General features: G+C 40.9%; 1 protein-coding gene across 1 annotated transcript; it reads left to right on the plus strand.

Annotated features, from left to right (window-relative positions):
- Nucleotides 1-5860: 5860 nt before the first annotated feature.
- Nucleotides 5861-15243, plus strand: LOC307046350 (uncharacterized protein; the record flags this gene model as incomplete). Its single annotated transcript, XM_079692749.1, has 6 exons — nucleotides 5861-9762; nucleotides 10180-10450; nucleotides 10580-10759; nucleotides 10865-11073; nucleotides 11167-12916; nucleotides 13022-15243. Exons 1-6 carry the CDS (start codon nucleotides 9760-9762, stop codon nucleotides 15241-15243), a joined length of 4635 nt encoding a protein of 1544 aa, XP_079548875.1. The 5' UTR covers nucleotides 5861-9759.
- Nucleotides 15244-16478: the final 1235 nt, after the last annotated feature.

The following is a 16478-nucleotide window of genomic DNA, read 5'->3' on the forward strand; positions in this document are numbered from 1 at the left end:
CCACAGCTCAATTTCTCTCCGATGGCCGTTATTTCTTCTAATCCTTGGCTGCTCCTGGTCTCTTGGACGCCTAGCAGGCTCATAATTATAAGGTTGTGGCCCGTCATATGCATTTGAATATTCATGTTCAACTTCTTCTGTGTCTTCTGTGTCGAAACTAGCATTGGGATCCATGTTTATTAATACGTTACACCGGCCGCTCTCCCCCTTGTGTCCCCCGTGTTACGTCACACGCGGGAGGTCACGTGCCGAGGATTTTTTATACGGAAGTGAACATTTCTTACAAAAACGACGCCAGATGTCACTGTAGTGTATATTTCTGTATATTTTTTTTGAAAATCTAGTGTATTCATCATTTTCCTACACATTTATTCACAGGTGTCTTTAACCTGGAAGTTGCTCTTTAAATATAATTTTAAAATGTCGATACAGTAGCCCCTTTTTTAAAATAGCTTTTATAGGTGTTGCTATCTGTTTTGTGTAGCGTGGTTCTACAAGCAAGTCAGTGCATTCATGGGGTGGTATCAGACAGTTACAAGGGTCTGTAAATGCAATGAAAACATTTGGCCTGGACACAGCAAATAATTTATATTAAATATGTAATTTTTACTTTTGAATACTTCAGTACAAAGGATGTATTGATTAATTTAAGTGATATATGTGTACACATAGGCAAGGGTGTAACTTTGGTTTGAGAAGTGGGGGACACACAAAACAGGGGGTCCTCCACAATGAAACATTTTCTCAATTTAATTCCATTTCCTGCCTTTCTACAAATATATTAGGGACTATAGTGTTAACAAATCCAAGAAAAATGTGTAGTGTATATAATGAGTGTGCACACTTATCTAGTATCCTATCCATGTGAACCTGTTTTATTTGTGATGACCTCACATCCTCTGGCATGGGCATGCACCCCCGGGAAGATTTGTTTCTTTAAATTGAAGTTGAATGCATCAATCTGGTGCACAAATTAAGAGATTTATGGATACAGCTCTCAACTCATATGAAACAGAACTGTATAGCTATTTCAAGAATCAAAAAACCATTAGAATATGCTCACAACCAATAACAAATCATTGATAAACTCCTCTCTCCTATCTTTATCTTACCTAGTCAGCATTCTTTATTTTTATTTATTTTTATTTGACTAATCACTCCCCTTTCAAACTGTGTTTTTAATTTTGTACTGACCTATAGTTCACATTGGAAGGATTTCTTAACTTATTTTATATACAACTAATATTAGATGGAAATATTTGTTTACATAGATGACCAAACCGTTTGAGACCCACTGAGATAACTTAGACTAAAGTTTACAACCTAATCACTCAGAGTCCTTTACCTCCCTGAGCTGACGTTATCTCTCTCAGTCCGACAGGAGAGGACTCTCCCCCTCCTTATTGTTGAAACAGCTTCTAATCTCCGTTAGCTCCAAGCTAGCACCAAATGCTAACAACAACCCACGTAACTCTCAGTGTCTCTCTCTGTCTCTCTCTATTTCTCTCTCTCTCTCTCTCTCAGTCTCTCAAAGTCCGACAGGAAAGAGCTCTCCCTCTCCTTATTGTTGAAACAGCTACTAATCTCCGTTAGCTCCGAGCTAGCACCAAATGCTAACAACAACCCCCGTAACTCTCTATGTCTCTCTCTCTCTCTCTTTCTATCTCTCTCTCACAAGATGCACTCGTGCCACACACACAAAGACGCTCTTCCGTGACGATGACCGCTTGCGTAAAAAATAATAATAAACACATTTAAAAAGTGGGGGGGACACAAATGGCATTTTGAAAAGTGGGGGGGACATGTCCCCCCTGTCCCCAGTGGAAATTACGTCCATGCACATAGGCCTATACATCATTAATTAGTCAAAACAGGGCTACATTTGATTTAATTATAAAAGGTATAATATGTGGTAAACTGAAGAGCCGTTTGGGAGCCGAAAGAGCCGGCTCTTCTTGGTGAGCCGAGCCAAATGATCCGGCTCACCAAGAAGAGCCGGAATTCCCATCAAACCTGGCAGCTTAAATAGAGCTGCAAGTTAAGGACAATGTGTTTGGTTGGTTGTAAGAGGGACGAGGCGTGTCACGTGTTAATGTATCATTAGTGCTCGAGTTGACTGCCTGAACTAGCTTGTTGCTTCCTCAACAGTTTTTGCAGGCAATGAAACAATGAAAGGAAGGTAGACATTAAATGAATCATTAAAAAGCGCACTGAGGCATGATTTGTGTGTGAAGTGAATCATTTCACTTTTATCCCACCCCTAGTGAAGTTAGATACTGATGTTGTTGCCCTGTGTTGTTTTGCTTGCGGCTCTTTTTACTGATGCAGCAGGAATTGGTCAGAGGACACCCTTGAGCTTGATTACAGTACTGCATAATTTAGGACTCCTCTCAATATTGTTTTGACATGTTGCTGTGATCGCTGCCGCTCTGACAGACACAACAGTGGCGTGTTAATTATTCACTGCTATAAATATTACTCAGATCAATAATTAACTAGAGAAACTGAGGAGAATCACTAAAATCACGGCGGTTGGAGCACTATATAATGCATTAACACGCCCTTTTATGTTGAATTGGAAAGGGATAGAGTTTATATTTTGATATCTGATTCATTACATGTGTTGCATCACTTGTGTCAAAGAAAGATGAATTTGAGGAAAGTTGTTGCATGTCTTCAGAAATTAGTCAGTGATGCTGCTTTAAAGATACTTGTCACTGACTCTTGTTTGTACACCATTCCTCTAAATGTGCACATGACACGTATTTAATACAGATCATGTAATTGTTATTGGTGCACCTGCATGCATACAGAACTCAATGACTACGAGTAACAATTAAACTCATATTTCAACTTGTTGATTTGCAAAGGCGTTACAGCTGTGTAGCTCTGCAAGTCTGGTGTGTTTGTGTAAATAAGAGGCTGACGAATGTAGGAATTATTCACTCACCGAATTGCACAAACAGAATCTCGACATCAAGGGGTGGGAAAGTTTGCTTTCATGGTTGTGCACTGGGAGGATATCAATACAGGTAACTGCCTCTTTGATACTGTGCTCCTACAACATCAATTCCACTAATAGACAGGCTCATCGTTATTGCACTTTCAAGTATGTTTCTGAAGAACAACGTGTGCAATCTTTAGATTTCAAATGAAAATGTGGTCTGCACGTTCCTTTTGTCAGGTGGCATGTAAATCTATTTAGTATAAAGGAAAAGACAATATATGTGCATATACAGGACTGTCTCAGAAAATTAGAATATTGTGATAAAGTTCTTTATTTTCTGTAATGCAATTAAAAAAACAAAAATGTCATACATTCTGGATTCATTACAAATCAACTGAAATATTGCAAGCCTTTTATTATTTTAATATTGCTGATTATGGCATACAGCTTAAGAAAACTCAAAAATCCTATCTCAAAAAATTAGAATAGTTCCTCAGACCAAGTAAAAAAAAAAGATTTATAACAGCAAAACACAATCAAACATTTGAAAATGTCCATTAATGCACTCAGTACTTGGTTGGGAATCCTTTTGCACGGATTACTGCATCAATGCGGCGTGGCATGGAGGCAATCAGCCTGCGGCATTGCTGAGGTGTTATGGATGCCCAGGATGCTTCAATAGCGGCCTTTAGCTCATTAGCATTGTTGGGTCTGGTGTCTTTCAGCTTCTTCTTCACAATACCCCACATATTCTCTATGGGGTTCAGGTCAGGGGAATTTGCAGGCCAATCGAGGACAGTAATGCCATGGTCAGTACACCAGTTACTGGTGGTTTTGGCACTGTGGGCAGGTGCCAGATCATGCTGGAAAATGAATTCCTCATCTCCATAGAGCTTTTCAGCAGACGGAAGCATGTAGTGCTCTAAAATCTCTTGGTACACAGCTGCATTTACTCTGGGCTTGATGAAACACAGTGGACCAACACCAGCAGCTGACATGGCTCCCCAAACCATCGCTGACTGTGGGAACTTCACACTGGATTTCAAGCAACTTGGATTTTGCTCCTCTCCAGCCTTTCTCCAGACTCTGGCGCCCTGACTTCCAAATGAAATACAAAACTTGCTTTCGTCTGAAAAGAGGACTTTGGACCACTGTGCAACTGTCCAGTGCTTCTTTTCCTTAGCCCAAGTCAGACGCCTCTTCCGTTGTCTTGAGTTCAGAAGTGGCTTGACCATGGGAATACGGCTATTGTAGCCCATTTCCCGGACACGTCTGTGAACAGTGACTTTTGATACCTGGACTCCAGCTTCAGTCCACTGTCTTTGAAGCTCCCCCAAATTCTGGAAGCGACTCTTCTTCACAATGCTGTTAAGGCTGCGGTCATCTCTCTTGGTTGTGCAGCGTTTCCTGCCACATTTCCCCCTTCCAACAGACCTTTTGTGGATGTGCTTTGAAACTGCACTCTGTGAACAGCTTGCTCTTTGAGAAATTTCTTTTTGTGTCTTACCCTCCTGATGGAGGGTGTCAATGACGGTCCTCTGGACAGCAGTCAGATCAGCAGTCTTCCCCATACTTGTGATTTAGTTTACTGAACCAAGCTGAGTGTTTTTCAAGGCTCAGGAAACCCTTGCAGGTGTTTCGAGTTAATTAGACGATTCAAGTGATTCGTTGAACACCCTACTAGTATACTTTTTCATGATATTCTAATATTTAGAGATAGGATATTTGAGTTTTCTTAAGCTGTATGCCATAATCAGCAATATTAAAATAATAAAAGGCTTGCAATATTTCAGTTGATTTGTAATGAATCCAGAATGTATGACATTTTTGTTTTTTTAATTGCATTACAGAAAATAAAGAACTTTATCACAATATTCTAATTTTCTGAGACAGTCCTGTATATATATGCAAACATATGTTTTATATATAATTGTAGATTTCCTTCCACCACAAGTCAGAACTGGTGGAAACACTGAGACACTGATGTTGAAAGTTGTCAGACTATAAATTGACCTGAGGTTTCTGCATGGAGTTTCTCAGAACAGTTTCCTTTCCAGCTCTCCGCAAACGCTCCTCCGCTATAATTAAACATGCCATCCCTTATGACTGATGCAGAGCTCCTCTGGAGGTAACACTGTGTCACTGTGGTTATACCTGTAAAAGTGGCTTCATAGGGCTTGTCATAATGTAGAAAATGCCAGAACGCAGTGGGCTGATGCATCAAGCTCCCAAGGAAGCTTCAAATGGCACCTGATGTGTCTGGGATTACACCTTTCACAAACAGACAGACGACACACAGATGCAAACTACGACATTAATTATTTTGAAATGACATGAATAACTTTTAAAGCATATAATGTGGGTTTAGGCCACAGGGAGTTTCCGTCACAGTGCTTATTAAAGCTAGAACAAATAAAACGTTTTCTTCTTACAAAAGAAGCATCTTCTTTTGAGCATCACAATATAATTTCATTTACAGTAGGAATCATACAACTTTTCGCATGTTTTTTCTGTCTGCAACCCAATTATCTCAGTCACTGGCCACACAACCCTCAGGTTATATGGCTGCACTGTAAAAAAAACTGTAAAATAAAATAGTGAGATAACATGTAAAAAAAAAAGTAACTTACGTTACCACAAATAGCCTCTATTACAGTAATGTTACATGATATATTTTTCTTTTCACATATATCATTTGTTAGAATAGAGTTATAAACCTCTAGAAAACAGAATAATCTTTAAAAAATGATAAAGAAAAGCTAAAATACGGAAAAAGTATTTTATTATTACAAAACATATATATTAATTGTTAGAATAGAGTCATACACCTCTAAGAAAACAGAATAAATATTTGTTTAAATTATAAAAAAGCTTAAAGACAGAAGATTACTGTTGTTATTTAAAAACAAATACCGTAAATTCAAGATTCAAGGCTTTATTGTCATTTGTACATTAGCTTCATTTTAGACATGGCAATGAAAAACTGAAGTCACAGGCTCCTCCAACAGTGCAACATGTATATAGAACATAGAACAAATCAAACAGATAAAATAGTGCAAGTAAATACAAATAAAATAGAATAGAAATAGTGCAAGAAGAGTCTATATGCAAGTAAAGGGAATATGATAGCACTGCCGTACCAGGCCGTGATGCAGCCAGTCAGGATACTCTCTATGGTGCACCTGTAGAAGATGCAGAGTATCCTGGAGTCCATGTTGAACCTCCTCAGCCTGCGGAACAATTACATCATAATGTCCAGGGACTTTTCACACGGAGAGAAAACATACACAAGTTGAAAGGAAACTGAATCTTTTTAAAACCACCCATACGAACAAATTCCAAACTTCATTGCATCACAACAGAAGGTGTTCATCTGTGGAATAACTGTAATGATGAGCTGAAATACTGTGCAACTTTATCTAAACTAAAACTCTTATTTAGAAACCAAATCCTGAATGGATCTTCTTCTTGCCCCATTTGAACATGATAGAAACTTTGAGAATAAATTTTTTTTATACCTTGAACCTTGAATTATTATTATTGTTTGTTTTGTTTCTAACATGTTCAATAAATTGATTAATACATTTTTTTTTAAAAGAGCCGCTGTTGTGGTGATGGTGTTAGTGTGATGAGTCCAGGTCAGGTCCTCAGTGATGTGGACACAGAGGAACCTGAAGCTGCTCTCACGTAGTCCCATTCAGCGCCATATAGACTGAGAGTTACGTCATCTCCGTTCACTCCAATTAACCACTTTTTTACAGCAATGGCGGATCGCGGAGCCTCTCAATCGTTCCCCGGAAGTTAGCGCCAAGGCTAGCAGAGCTGTAGAGTTGCAGCATAATAGATCGTTCGTGACGGACTTTTAAAGGTAAGAAGAAGTTTAAAGATTTATATTGCGGATATTATCAGTACATCTGATTCAAATTAACATGTGTATTAAAGGATGTCAGTGGATTATCCTTAAATTAGTAGATTTAGGGAACGTTTACAGATAACAGATTAAGCTAGGATACCATACCATAGTACCATACACTATACCATAGTGGTTGAATACACAGTATTAGGAAACACTTTATACTTACTGGACATGTTATACTCATTATATACTGTATATAAAATATGACCAAGAATGTGAGACAACTTTATACAAATTCCTATCACATCATTTACTGATGCCATTTGTCATACTTTGTTAAACTCACAAATAATAAAGTTCCATAACTTCAGTTGGGAAGAAAGACCACACCTTATCTCCCCAAGGCAATTCCCCATCCAATAGGTGTGCTATATAGGTGTGTATAACCCTTTCTCCTGTCTGTTACTCCCTCTTTCAGCAGAAGAACCAGAGGGGGATTCAATGGAGCCTGAATACCTGCACTGAGACCCTCACCCTGCACCCTGAGTCTCAACTCTGTGTTTTTCAGTGTTTTTTTGTATTAAACAAAACATTAAGCTTTCCCAATGGTGTGGTTTTCGTTTTGTGAAAAAGTGCAAATGCAGTGTTTGTATATAATAACCTCACATATGTTTTGCTGTTGGTCGTGAAATTGCTCCTGCTGACTTGAGCCAGCCATTTTTTCCTCCGCCCTGTGTCAGTGGGGAAGCCGTACATTCGTACTCCTTTCTCGGAGCGATTTGAGCATCCCCAGGCAGCACAGCAAACCATGGTGGCGACTAGGAGGCAGTACAGCAAACCAGGACAACATGGAGGAAAAGGCACAGACAAACTGCATGATATGCTATTCAATGTTTATTGAATTCCATGTATTTGCAATGGATGTTCCTAAAACAACACATTTAACATCATCATCATGCTGCTGCTGCTGCTGCTGCTAGTCCTTTGATAGTCACCTGTCGGTCTCCTGTCCTTTCTGAAAGCCATAAAGATGACATTAGTCATTTAGATAGCTTGTGTCCTCAATTACCATGGGATTACTGAAACTACCATGAATTTAAGAAAATGGTAGAAATGAATCTAATCTGAATTTTGAAGCATTCCTTTAGATCCCCTCCCTCTAAATATATCAATAAACATTAGAAAGTGATGCTCCTGACTACCATACAGGTTTAAGAAGATAATATTGGTTTTAAAGAATTCAAAGCTATTAATAAACAGCAACAGGCTCTTTAACCAAGGCACTGTTAGCCTAACATGTAAACTAGTTGTTCACACTAATCCTAATATTATCACTTAATATTAGGAAATTCTATTTTATTTTTTAAAACATATTGATGTAAATACATGTATAAATATTGCAAATCAAAACCTTTATTCACTAATAATTACCAAAAATTGTAGTTCTATCTCCTGTTATCAATGCATTCACATTGCCCGCCATGAACTTCCGGGGAACGATCCTCGTCTACATGAACCACGTGACGATAACCGTTTTTGGACTTCGTAACTCTTCTATCTATATCGCGCTGGTCCCATTGATGGCGGTGGGGGCGTGTTCCTCTCCCTGCTGCTTCCTGTAGTCCACAACTATGGCGTTATATTTGTGCCTCTATCCTGAGCACGCAATGAAACATGTTGAGCCTAGAAAATGCGATTGAGCGCACACTTGAACATTTTTGAGCACAGAGAAATATATTTTCTCTCATAAAACTCCTGCTCCGTGCACAAGCAGACCGCTGCACGCGCTCTATCCCTCGCTCGCTCGACCTCTCCACCCTGTGCGCGCTCAGCTTTGCCTGCCTGCTCGCTCAAGTTGTCACAGCGTTACAAATGTGCCACGAAACCAACCAATCGGAGAACTCGAAAAGATCAATTCTGATTGGCTGGTCCAGCACCATGTAGAGAGAAGAGTTGCGACAGCGGAAGTCCAAAATGCTTGATTGTCACGTGGTTCAGAGAGACTCAGAAAGTTCCCGGAAGTTTGTGGCGGGCCATTTGAATCACGATTTGAATGCATTAATAACAGGATAGAAATGCAATTTTTGGTAGTTATTGGTCAATAAAGGTTTTGATTTACAATATGTATACAACATATCGATATGTGTATGTAGTTACATCAATGTGTTTGTTTGTTTTTTAAGTAAAATGTGCTAATATTTGAGGATTAAGACAAAATAAGAAGTACTTTATTGATACCAATTGGGGAAATGTTAACGCGGCAGCAGCAAAAGACAAGGCATTGTACATTAGACAGTTAAAAGACTAGAATTAAACAATCGAAAATGTAAACATCTTAAATAGAAATAACATAGCATTGCAAAAAGTTGAAAATATACATGTAGTTAGGGAAAGTTAGGTATTTTTTTGGCCATATCGTGAAATAATTTATTACCAATAGCTTTTTTTACCATATGTCCCCATAGGTGTCTAGTAACATCTCCCAATTTATCCACAGCCAAATCCTCTGGGAATCGCCTTGAGAGCCAATCAAAGTTGGGGTGCCCAGAGGGCCTGGGTAAAAATAGTGAAAACATTTTTTCTACCAAAAGTGACTTTTGAGATGTCTAACTATGGTTTTTTAGGGGTGCTGAATCTATCCCAGCCATTAGTTTTGAGTCAAAATGACTCCTTAACCCTGAAATATTGATCTGTCAAATTTAACCTATGGATTTGGGGTGAAAAATGTATTCTACACATTGAATAATCCACTCTGAATTTAAAAGACACTACAGTAATGACATCTGCTAGGTACGTGCTCAGTATAATTACTTCTCTGCACGTGGAGAATATCAAGGTAGAGGTATTTTGCAGCTGCTTTTATTCAAAGCGTGCAGATTGAACCCAGGCCTCCCGTATACCAGTCGAAGACACTAACCACTGCTCCAACACGCCCACAACAAAGTTACTTTCTGACATGGTAAGTAAATAATTTTGCTTTCTAAAGTTTAGTTGGCTATACATTTATTTATAGGCCCATGCATCATTTTTATCTCTTAGTTACAGCCTAAAATGAATGTTGCTAGCTAGCATCCAGCTTAAGTTAGCTAACATTAGGCTAATATCAAATCTAGTACCTTAGCTAAATAAACCATTATAAATTGTCTCTGTGTCATTGATCAACATTAATTGTGTTGTAAATTGTGTCATTTTATAGTGGGCTCACTATATGATTCAAAGTGAGATTATTGTTCATAGTTACACATAATCTATTAATGTGGCTGTGTGGACCCATTCTGCATGATATGTTTGATAAGTCTTGCCTTTGCCTTGCCTTGCCTTGCCTAGTAAACAAAAAGAAAAAGTAATTGTTCACCGAGCTGTCTTGTCTTTTTAGGACAGTATGGAAGTTGATACCACAAATTGTCATGGTTTGAGGTGCTTCATCTGTGGTGGTCCTGGGACTGAAATGCAAAAACTCTCAAAAGTCACTCACAAAGGTTATCAGCAGCTATTATCTTATTCTGAGATCGTAGATGATGCAATGCTGATCAACAGACTACATGAGGACTGGAATGATGGAGATGACCCCAAGCTGAAGTACCATTTGGATTGTAGAACCGAGTTGTACCATCGTTCGAGAAGTGTATCCATTGCGAAACGTTCAGGTTTTCTTTTTCATTATGTCAATGTTGTTGCCACTTTCTGTCAATCATTCCGTTCAACTCATCATTTCAATCCAATACATTTTGTGGCATGAATAAAAGCTCACGAAATTGTCTTTCATCCATCCAAAGGACAAGATGCTCAAGACCAACGATCAGACAGGATGAAAAGACGCAGCGTACTGTCTGGGCCAAGTACTTCAAGTGCTGGTAGCTCCACATTCCAAACCCCATCAGCACACCTGGTCTACCGTGATGTTTGTATCCTCTGCAATAAGAGCATCAATGTTGAAATGCTTGTAAAATACCCTAGTAAGTTGCCTGTCTTCTACATTCTCATGAATGAGTTTGAAAGGTCTTTCTTTTTTTTCAAATTAAAACTCTCTTTAGTAAATCATATATGTGGCTATAACCCAGACACAGCCCGGAAGTTGTATCGTGCACCTGACAATCGCTTCCAGGACAGACTGAAAAGGAATTTGTTGGAGACAGCTGTGAGACGAGGAGATGCCTGGGGAGTTGAAGTTGCTGGTCGCCTGTCTGGAATAATAGATTTGGTAGCTGAAGAGGCACTGTATCATCTTCGGTGCAGGTCCCAGTTCGAGAACCCAGTTACAAACTCTGGGGTAATATATTTTTTTCAAGACCAGAAGTCCCAGACTCTGTAGACAAGGTTCTGAAGCCAATCATTTCAATTAAAAGTTGTTTTTCCCCCACAGGTCGGACGGCCTACAGATGAGGAGAGGCAGTTGCTGTTTGAGAAACTGTGCAAATGGATGGATGAAGAAGTGGAGCATGGTGTAACAACTCTCGCTGAGATCCACATGAAGATGGAAGAACTTGACCCCACGGAGGACAAAAGTCTCACATATGGACGGATGTATCTTAAAAAAAAGCTTCAGGAACATTATGAGGAGTCTCTCTGTTTCACATTAGATGAGGGAGGAAGATTCATTGTGTGGCTAAAAGACACTACAGAGGCAATCCTCCGAGACTACCATCAGCAGGTCATCAACCCCTCACAAACCATGGATGATTCTGCACTTAAAGACCTCATAATTTCCACTGCCATTCATCTGATCTGTGGAGACTTGGCAAGAGTTTCACTCGACACAAAGCAGTATCCCTCAGTAGACAGCATGACCAATACACAGAGCCAACTTGCTCTGATTCCTGACAGCCTCAAGCAGTTGCTGAAGGCAATTGTAAAAACTGACGAAAAGGTGGCAATGTGGGGACAGAACCTGCTGAAAGCATACCGCCCTCGATCAGGAGTTATGCCCTCCCAACTTGGACTTACAATTCAGCTTGACCACATGTTTGGATCAAAGTGGTTGATTGACCGTATTCATCACTTAGGATACTCTGAATCATATGTTGAGCTCCATCACTACAAGTATTGTTACTTGAACGTGAAAAATGGATGTGGTGGCATGGACCAGGATACCATAATCACAGATGAAGATGGTATAGATGTTGTGGAGCATGAGGAAGCAGAGGTCGATGCAGTCCTATCTGCAGAACAGCCAGAGGAGCAAGAGGAGAGTGGTTCTGGAATGCATGAAGAGAATCAGCAAACATTTGCCCTCTTTGTTCCTGCCGATAGCACTGTTCATCAATGTGTTGGTGATAATATAGATCTCAACATTGCCTCACTACAAGGAAACACAGCATTCCATGCAATGGGCATGATCAGAGTAACTTCTCCTGCTCCAGCAACAAGACAACATGAGCTTCACACAACCATACCAAGGAGGAACATGGCAGTTGAGGAAAAGGTAGCAACTCTCAAAGCAACAGAGGTGAAAATACTGTCCTTTGTACCAAAAAACAAAGCAGGATTGGCAGACATCCGTTTGGTTCCCATAGCTGATCTCCACCAAGACCCTCCGGTTTTGAAGTCAGGGGACATTGGTTGGATGGCAGGATGGGCTATCAAGAATTACAACGCCACATTTGAACATCCGAACTGGAATGGCTTCATGAAATCCATACATCAAACTGAATGCAGGAAAAAGTCCCTCATTGAGTTTCTTCCAATCATTGAGGGTGACCCAAACGAGTACAGAACCATCTACACTACTCTAATGGAGTGCCTACGCAGCGGTCAGTCTCCTGCTGTCATCACATTTGACATGCCAATATGGCTGAAAGCAACTCAGATAGTTCTCCAGTCTGACTTGCCCATCATCACTAGACTAGGAGGGTTTCATCTCCTGAAAAGCTTCCTGGGCTCTATTGGGGTTATTATGGCAGACTCAGGGCTGCAAGAGCTGATACAGCTAGTTTACCCAGGCAGCAACACTGCAGAACACATTCTCTCAGGCAGGGCTTATGCTAAGGCCATCCGGTTCCACCTTCTTGCATCAGCGGCAATTACCAAGTTTTTGCTGAAAGATGTTGCGTTCAGCGAGCAGGACTATGAAGACATGGAGAACTTCATCAGGACTGCAAAAGAAATGAAAAGAGGTAATTTGACCTTTCCCTAATCTGTGTCTCAAACTATCTCGGAGTATGCCGAATTATATTTTCTCATTATGTAGTAATACAATTAAAACTGTCTATCTCTAACAGGTTCCATGGACACACCAAGGATAGTCACTGTGTTCAAGGAGAGGATGGAGGAGAGGTTGAAGACTTTGTCTAAGGCTGGAAGAACACCTGCACTCTGGGTCTGGTACTATGGCAGAATCGATCTAATCAAGGTATTTATCAGGAGTGAGCGTGTCCCAGACCACACAGGTCACCTCAGCTGCATCATTGGAATGCTGAACACCTTTGCAGCAGCAGGGCACCATCAGTACGCAAAGGGAGCAAGGCTCTATGTACAACTAATGCAGCAGCGACAGGACTGTCCCATGTTCCAGGAAACTCTGTCCAAGTTTACTGTGTATGGCAACCATGTAGTCCGGTTCTCAGACCATGAGTGGTCAGGCACATGGACTGACATCACAATAGAAACCACACTCATGCGTGAGGCCAAATCCTCAGGTGGTTTAAGCAGAGGGCGGTTCCGGAACAAATCTGCTCACAAGTGTTGGGTTCAGACTCTCAACCACTTCTCATTCATTCACCAGGAGCTTGAAGGAGTAATGAACAAACGTAGGGTACCTATCCACACAGACATCACAAAAGCCCAGATGGAGAAAGACAATGACTCTGTTAATGCCATAGTTGGATGGTTGGAGGAAGTCAACCCCTTTGATTCCATACGGGACAGTAAGACCCTGGTATCTTTCTCGACGGGGTTCAGCAGCACTCCTGGGGACTCAGTCAATGCTGATCAGGCAGAGGAGGTTGGCAGAGCCATACAGGCCAAGATGGATGGGAAAACTGTTCTGGATGCAATGGAAACCAAACACAAGGTCAAGTCATTGGCAAGCCTCAGATCTGCTCCTAAAATCAATGGAGAGAAGCTAATCACTGACTCACTCAAGCTCTTCAACCGCCTCATCATCATTAGTGAGCGTGAAGTCAAGACCAAAGAAGCTTTGCGCTTTGAGTTGACGCCAACACCAATGTCTCTATTTGACAAGAATCAGAAGTTGCGAAAGCCAGACAAGGCTGCCCTAGCAAAGTTCCTGAAGGCTTTTGTGGAGCCTGTTGAAAAACTAACCTGCACAAGCCTGGTGGTTGATGGCGGTTGGCTCCTGCACAGCGTCAAATGGGAGGCTAACCTCACGTGGAAGGACATCACTGAGAGCTACCTCCGGTTTGTGATGTCCATGGGTAGCCAGCACGTCCGGATCACTGTGGTCTTTGATGGATATGGTAGCTCCACCAAGGACCATGACCACCTGAGACGAACCAAGAATGCATGCTGTGACATTCAGATTCGTCCAGACTTAAAAAACATCATTCCGCGGGAAAGGTTTCTTGACAACAAGAACAACAAGGCTCAGCTCATTCTGCTCCTTGCTGAGACCTTCCAAAGAGCTAGGATCAGTGTTCAACTATGCTCTGATGATGCTGACACCTCCATCGTGTCTGCAGCACTAAATGAGGCAATAGAGTCTTCTGTTGAGGTGAGGGCTGAGGACACAGACGTCCTGGTTATGCTGGTCCATCATAGGGCAAACCACCCGGTCTTCCTCACGACAGCTAAAGATACAGCTTATGATGTCAGAAAGATTCGAGAGGCACTCCCGGAGAGGTACCGTAAATACCTTATATTCCTACATAGCTTCTCTGGCTGTGATACTGTATCAGCAATTTCTGGGTTTAGCAAACCAACGTTGCTCAGCAAGCTCTGCCAGACTGACAAATCAGAGCGGGCCATGGATGTGTTCTGTGACATCAGAGCCAAGAAAAGTGACATCATCGAAGCTGGCTGCGAACTGTTCAAGAACATATTCCGTGGTAATCCATCTGGAGATTTGGAAGATTTAAGATTTGATATCTTCAGCAAGCGGGCGGCAGCTGGGAGCATCAAGCCTGAGAAACTGCCTCCAACTACAGGAGCTGCAGCACAGCACTCACTGCGGGCATATCTCCAGACCAGAGATTGGCTAATGCTACAAAGTCCATCTTTGGATGTCCTTGAGTATGGATGGAAACAAGGAAAACATGGTTATGAACCAGTCCCTACAACAGATCCCATGGCACCAGATTACCTTCTGAAGTTAGTCTGCTGCAACTGCGCAGGTGACTGTGGCACTCTCAGGTGCTGCTGTAAAAAGCAAGGAGTCAAATGTATTTCTGCTTGTGGGAACTGTCATGGTAACTCTTGCCAGAACATCAACCAGCCAGATGATAATAGTGAGGGAGATGCAGGGGAGTTTGATGAGGTTTGTTAAAATGTCAACTAATAACGCTAGTTTTGATTTGCAATTGTTCAATAAAACCACTTTTTATGGATTGTTTATGGAGTTGGAGTCATTTTTACTCAAAACCAATGACTGGGACAGATTCAGCACCCCTAAAAACCCCTAGTTAGACATCTCAAAAGTCACTTTTGGTAGAAACATTTTTTTCACTATTTTTACCCACGCCCTATGGGCACCCTAACTTTGATTGGCTCTCAAGGCAATTCCCAGAGGATTTGGCTGTGGATAAATCGGGAGGTGTTACTAGACACCTATAGGAACATATGGTAAAAAAAGCTATTGGTAATAAATTATTTCACGATATGGCTAAAAAAATACCTAACTTTCCCTAACTAATGGATAGTGTGAACAGCTATCTTACCTGTTAACATACATGTTAGGCTAACGTTGCCTTGGTTACAGATCCAGTTCCTGTTGTTTATTGCTTTTAATTCTTTAAAACAAATATTATCTTCTTAAACTTGTATGAGTCAAGAACATCACATCCTTATTGATATATTTAGAGGGAGGGAAGGAAGGTTTCAAAATTCTGATTAGAATCGTTTCTACCATTTCTTTAATTCATGGTGGTTTCAGTAATCCTCTGGTAATTGAGGACATAAGTCATCTAAATGACTAATGTAATCTTTATGACTTTCAGAAAGGACAGGAGACCGACAGGTGCCTATCAATGATTGTCAACTGACAGCAAAATGAGTCAAAGCACTAGCAGCAGCATGATGATGTTAAATGTGTTGTTTTAGGAACATCCATTGTAAATAAATGGAATTCAATAAACATTCAATAGCATGCGTGCAGTTTGTCTGTGCCTTTTCCTCTGTGTTGTCCTGGCATATAGTCTCCCCCATGGTTTGCTGTGCTGCTGGGGGATGCTCCAATCACTCATAGAAAGGAGTACACATGTACAGCTTCCCCACTGACACAGAGAGGAGGAAAGAATGGCTGGCTCAAGTCAGCAGGAGCCTTTTAACTATCACAAAAGACAACAACAGCAACAAAATATGTGAGGTAATCATATTTTTCACAAAACGAAGACCACACCATTGGGAGGCTTAATGTCTTTTTAATCAAAAATAAGGAACAGGGAGAGGCTTGCAAAACTCTGGGAGTTGAGACTCAGGCTAAGGGTGAGGTTCTCATTGCAGGTCTTCAGGCTCCATTGAATCCCCCTGGAGTTCTTGTGCTGAGAGAGAGAGACAAAGACA

This window comes from Notothenia rossii (assembly GCF_949606895.1).
Source record: "Notothenia rossii genome assembly, chromosome: 7".
NCBI classification, from domain to species: Eukaryota; Metazoa; Chordata; class Actinopteri; order Perciformes; family Nototheniidae; genus Notothenia; species Notothenia rossii.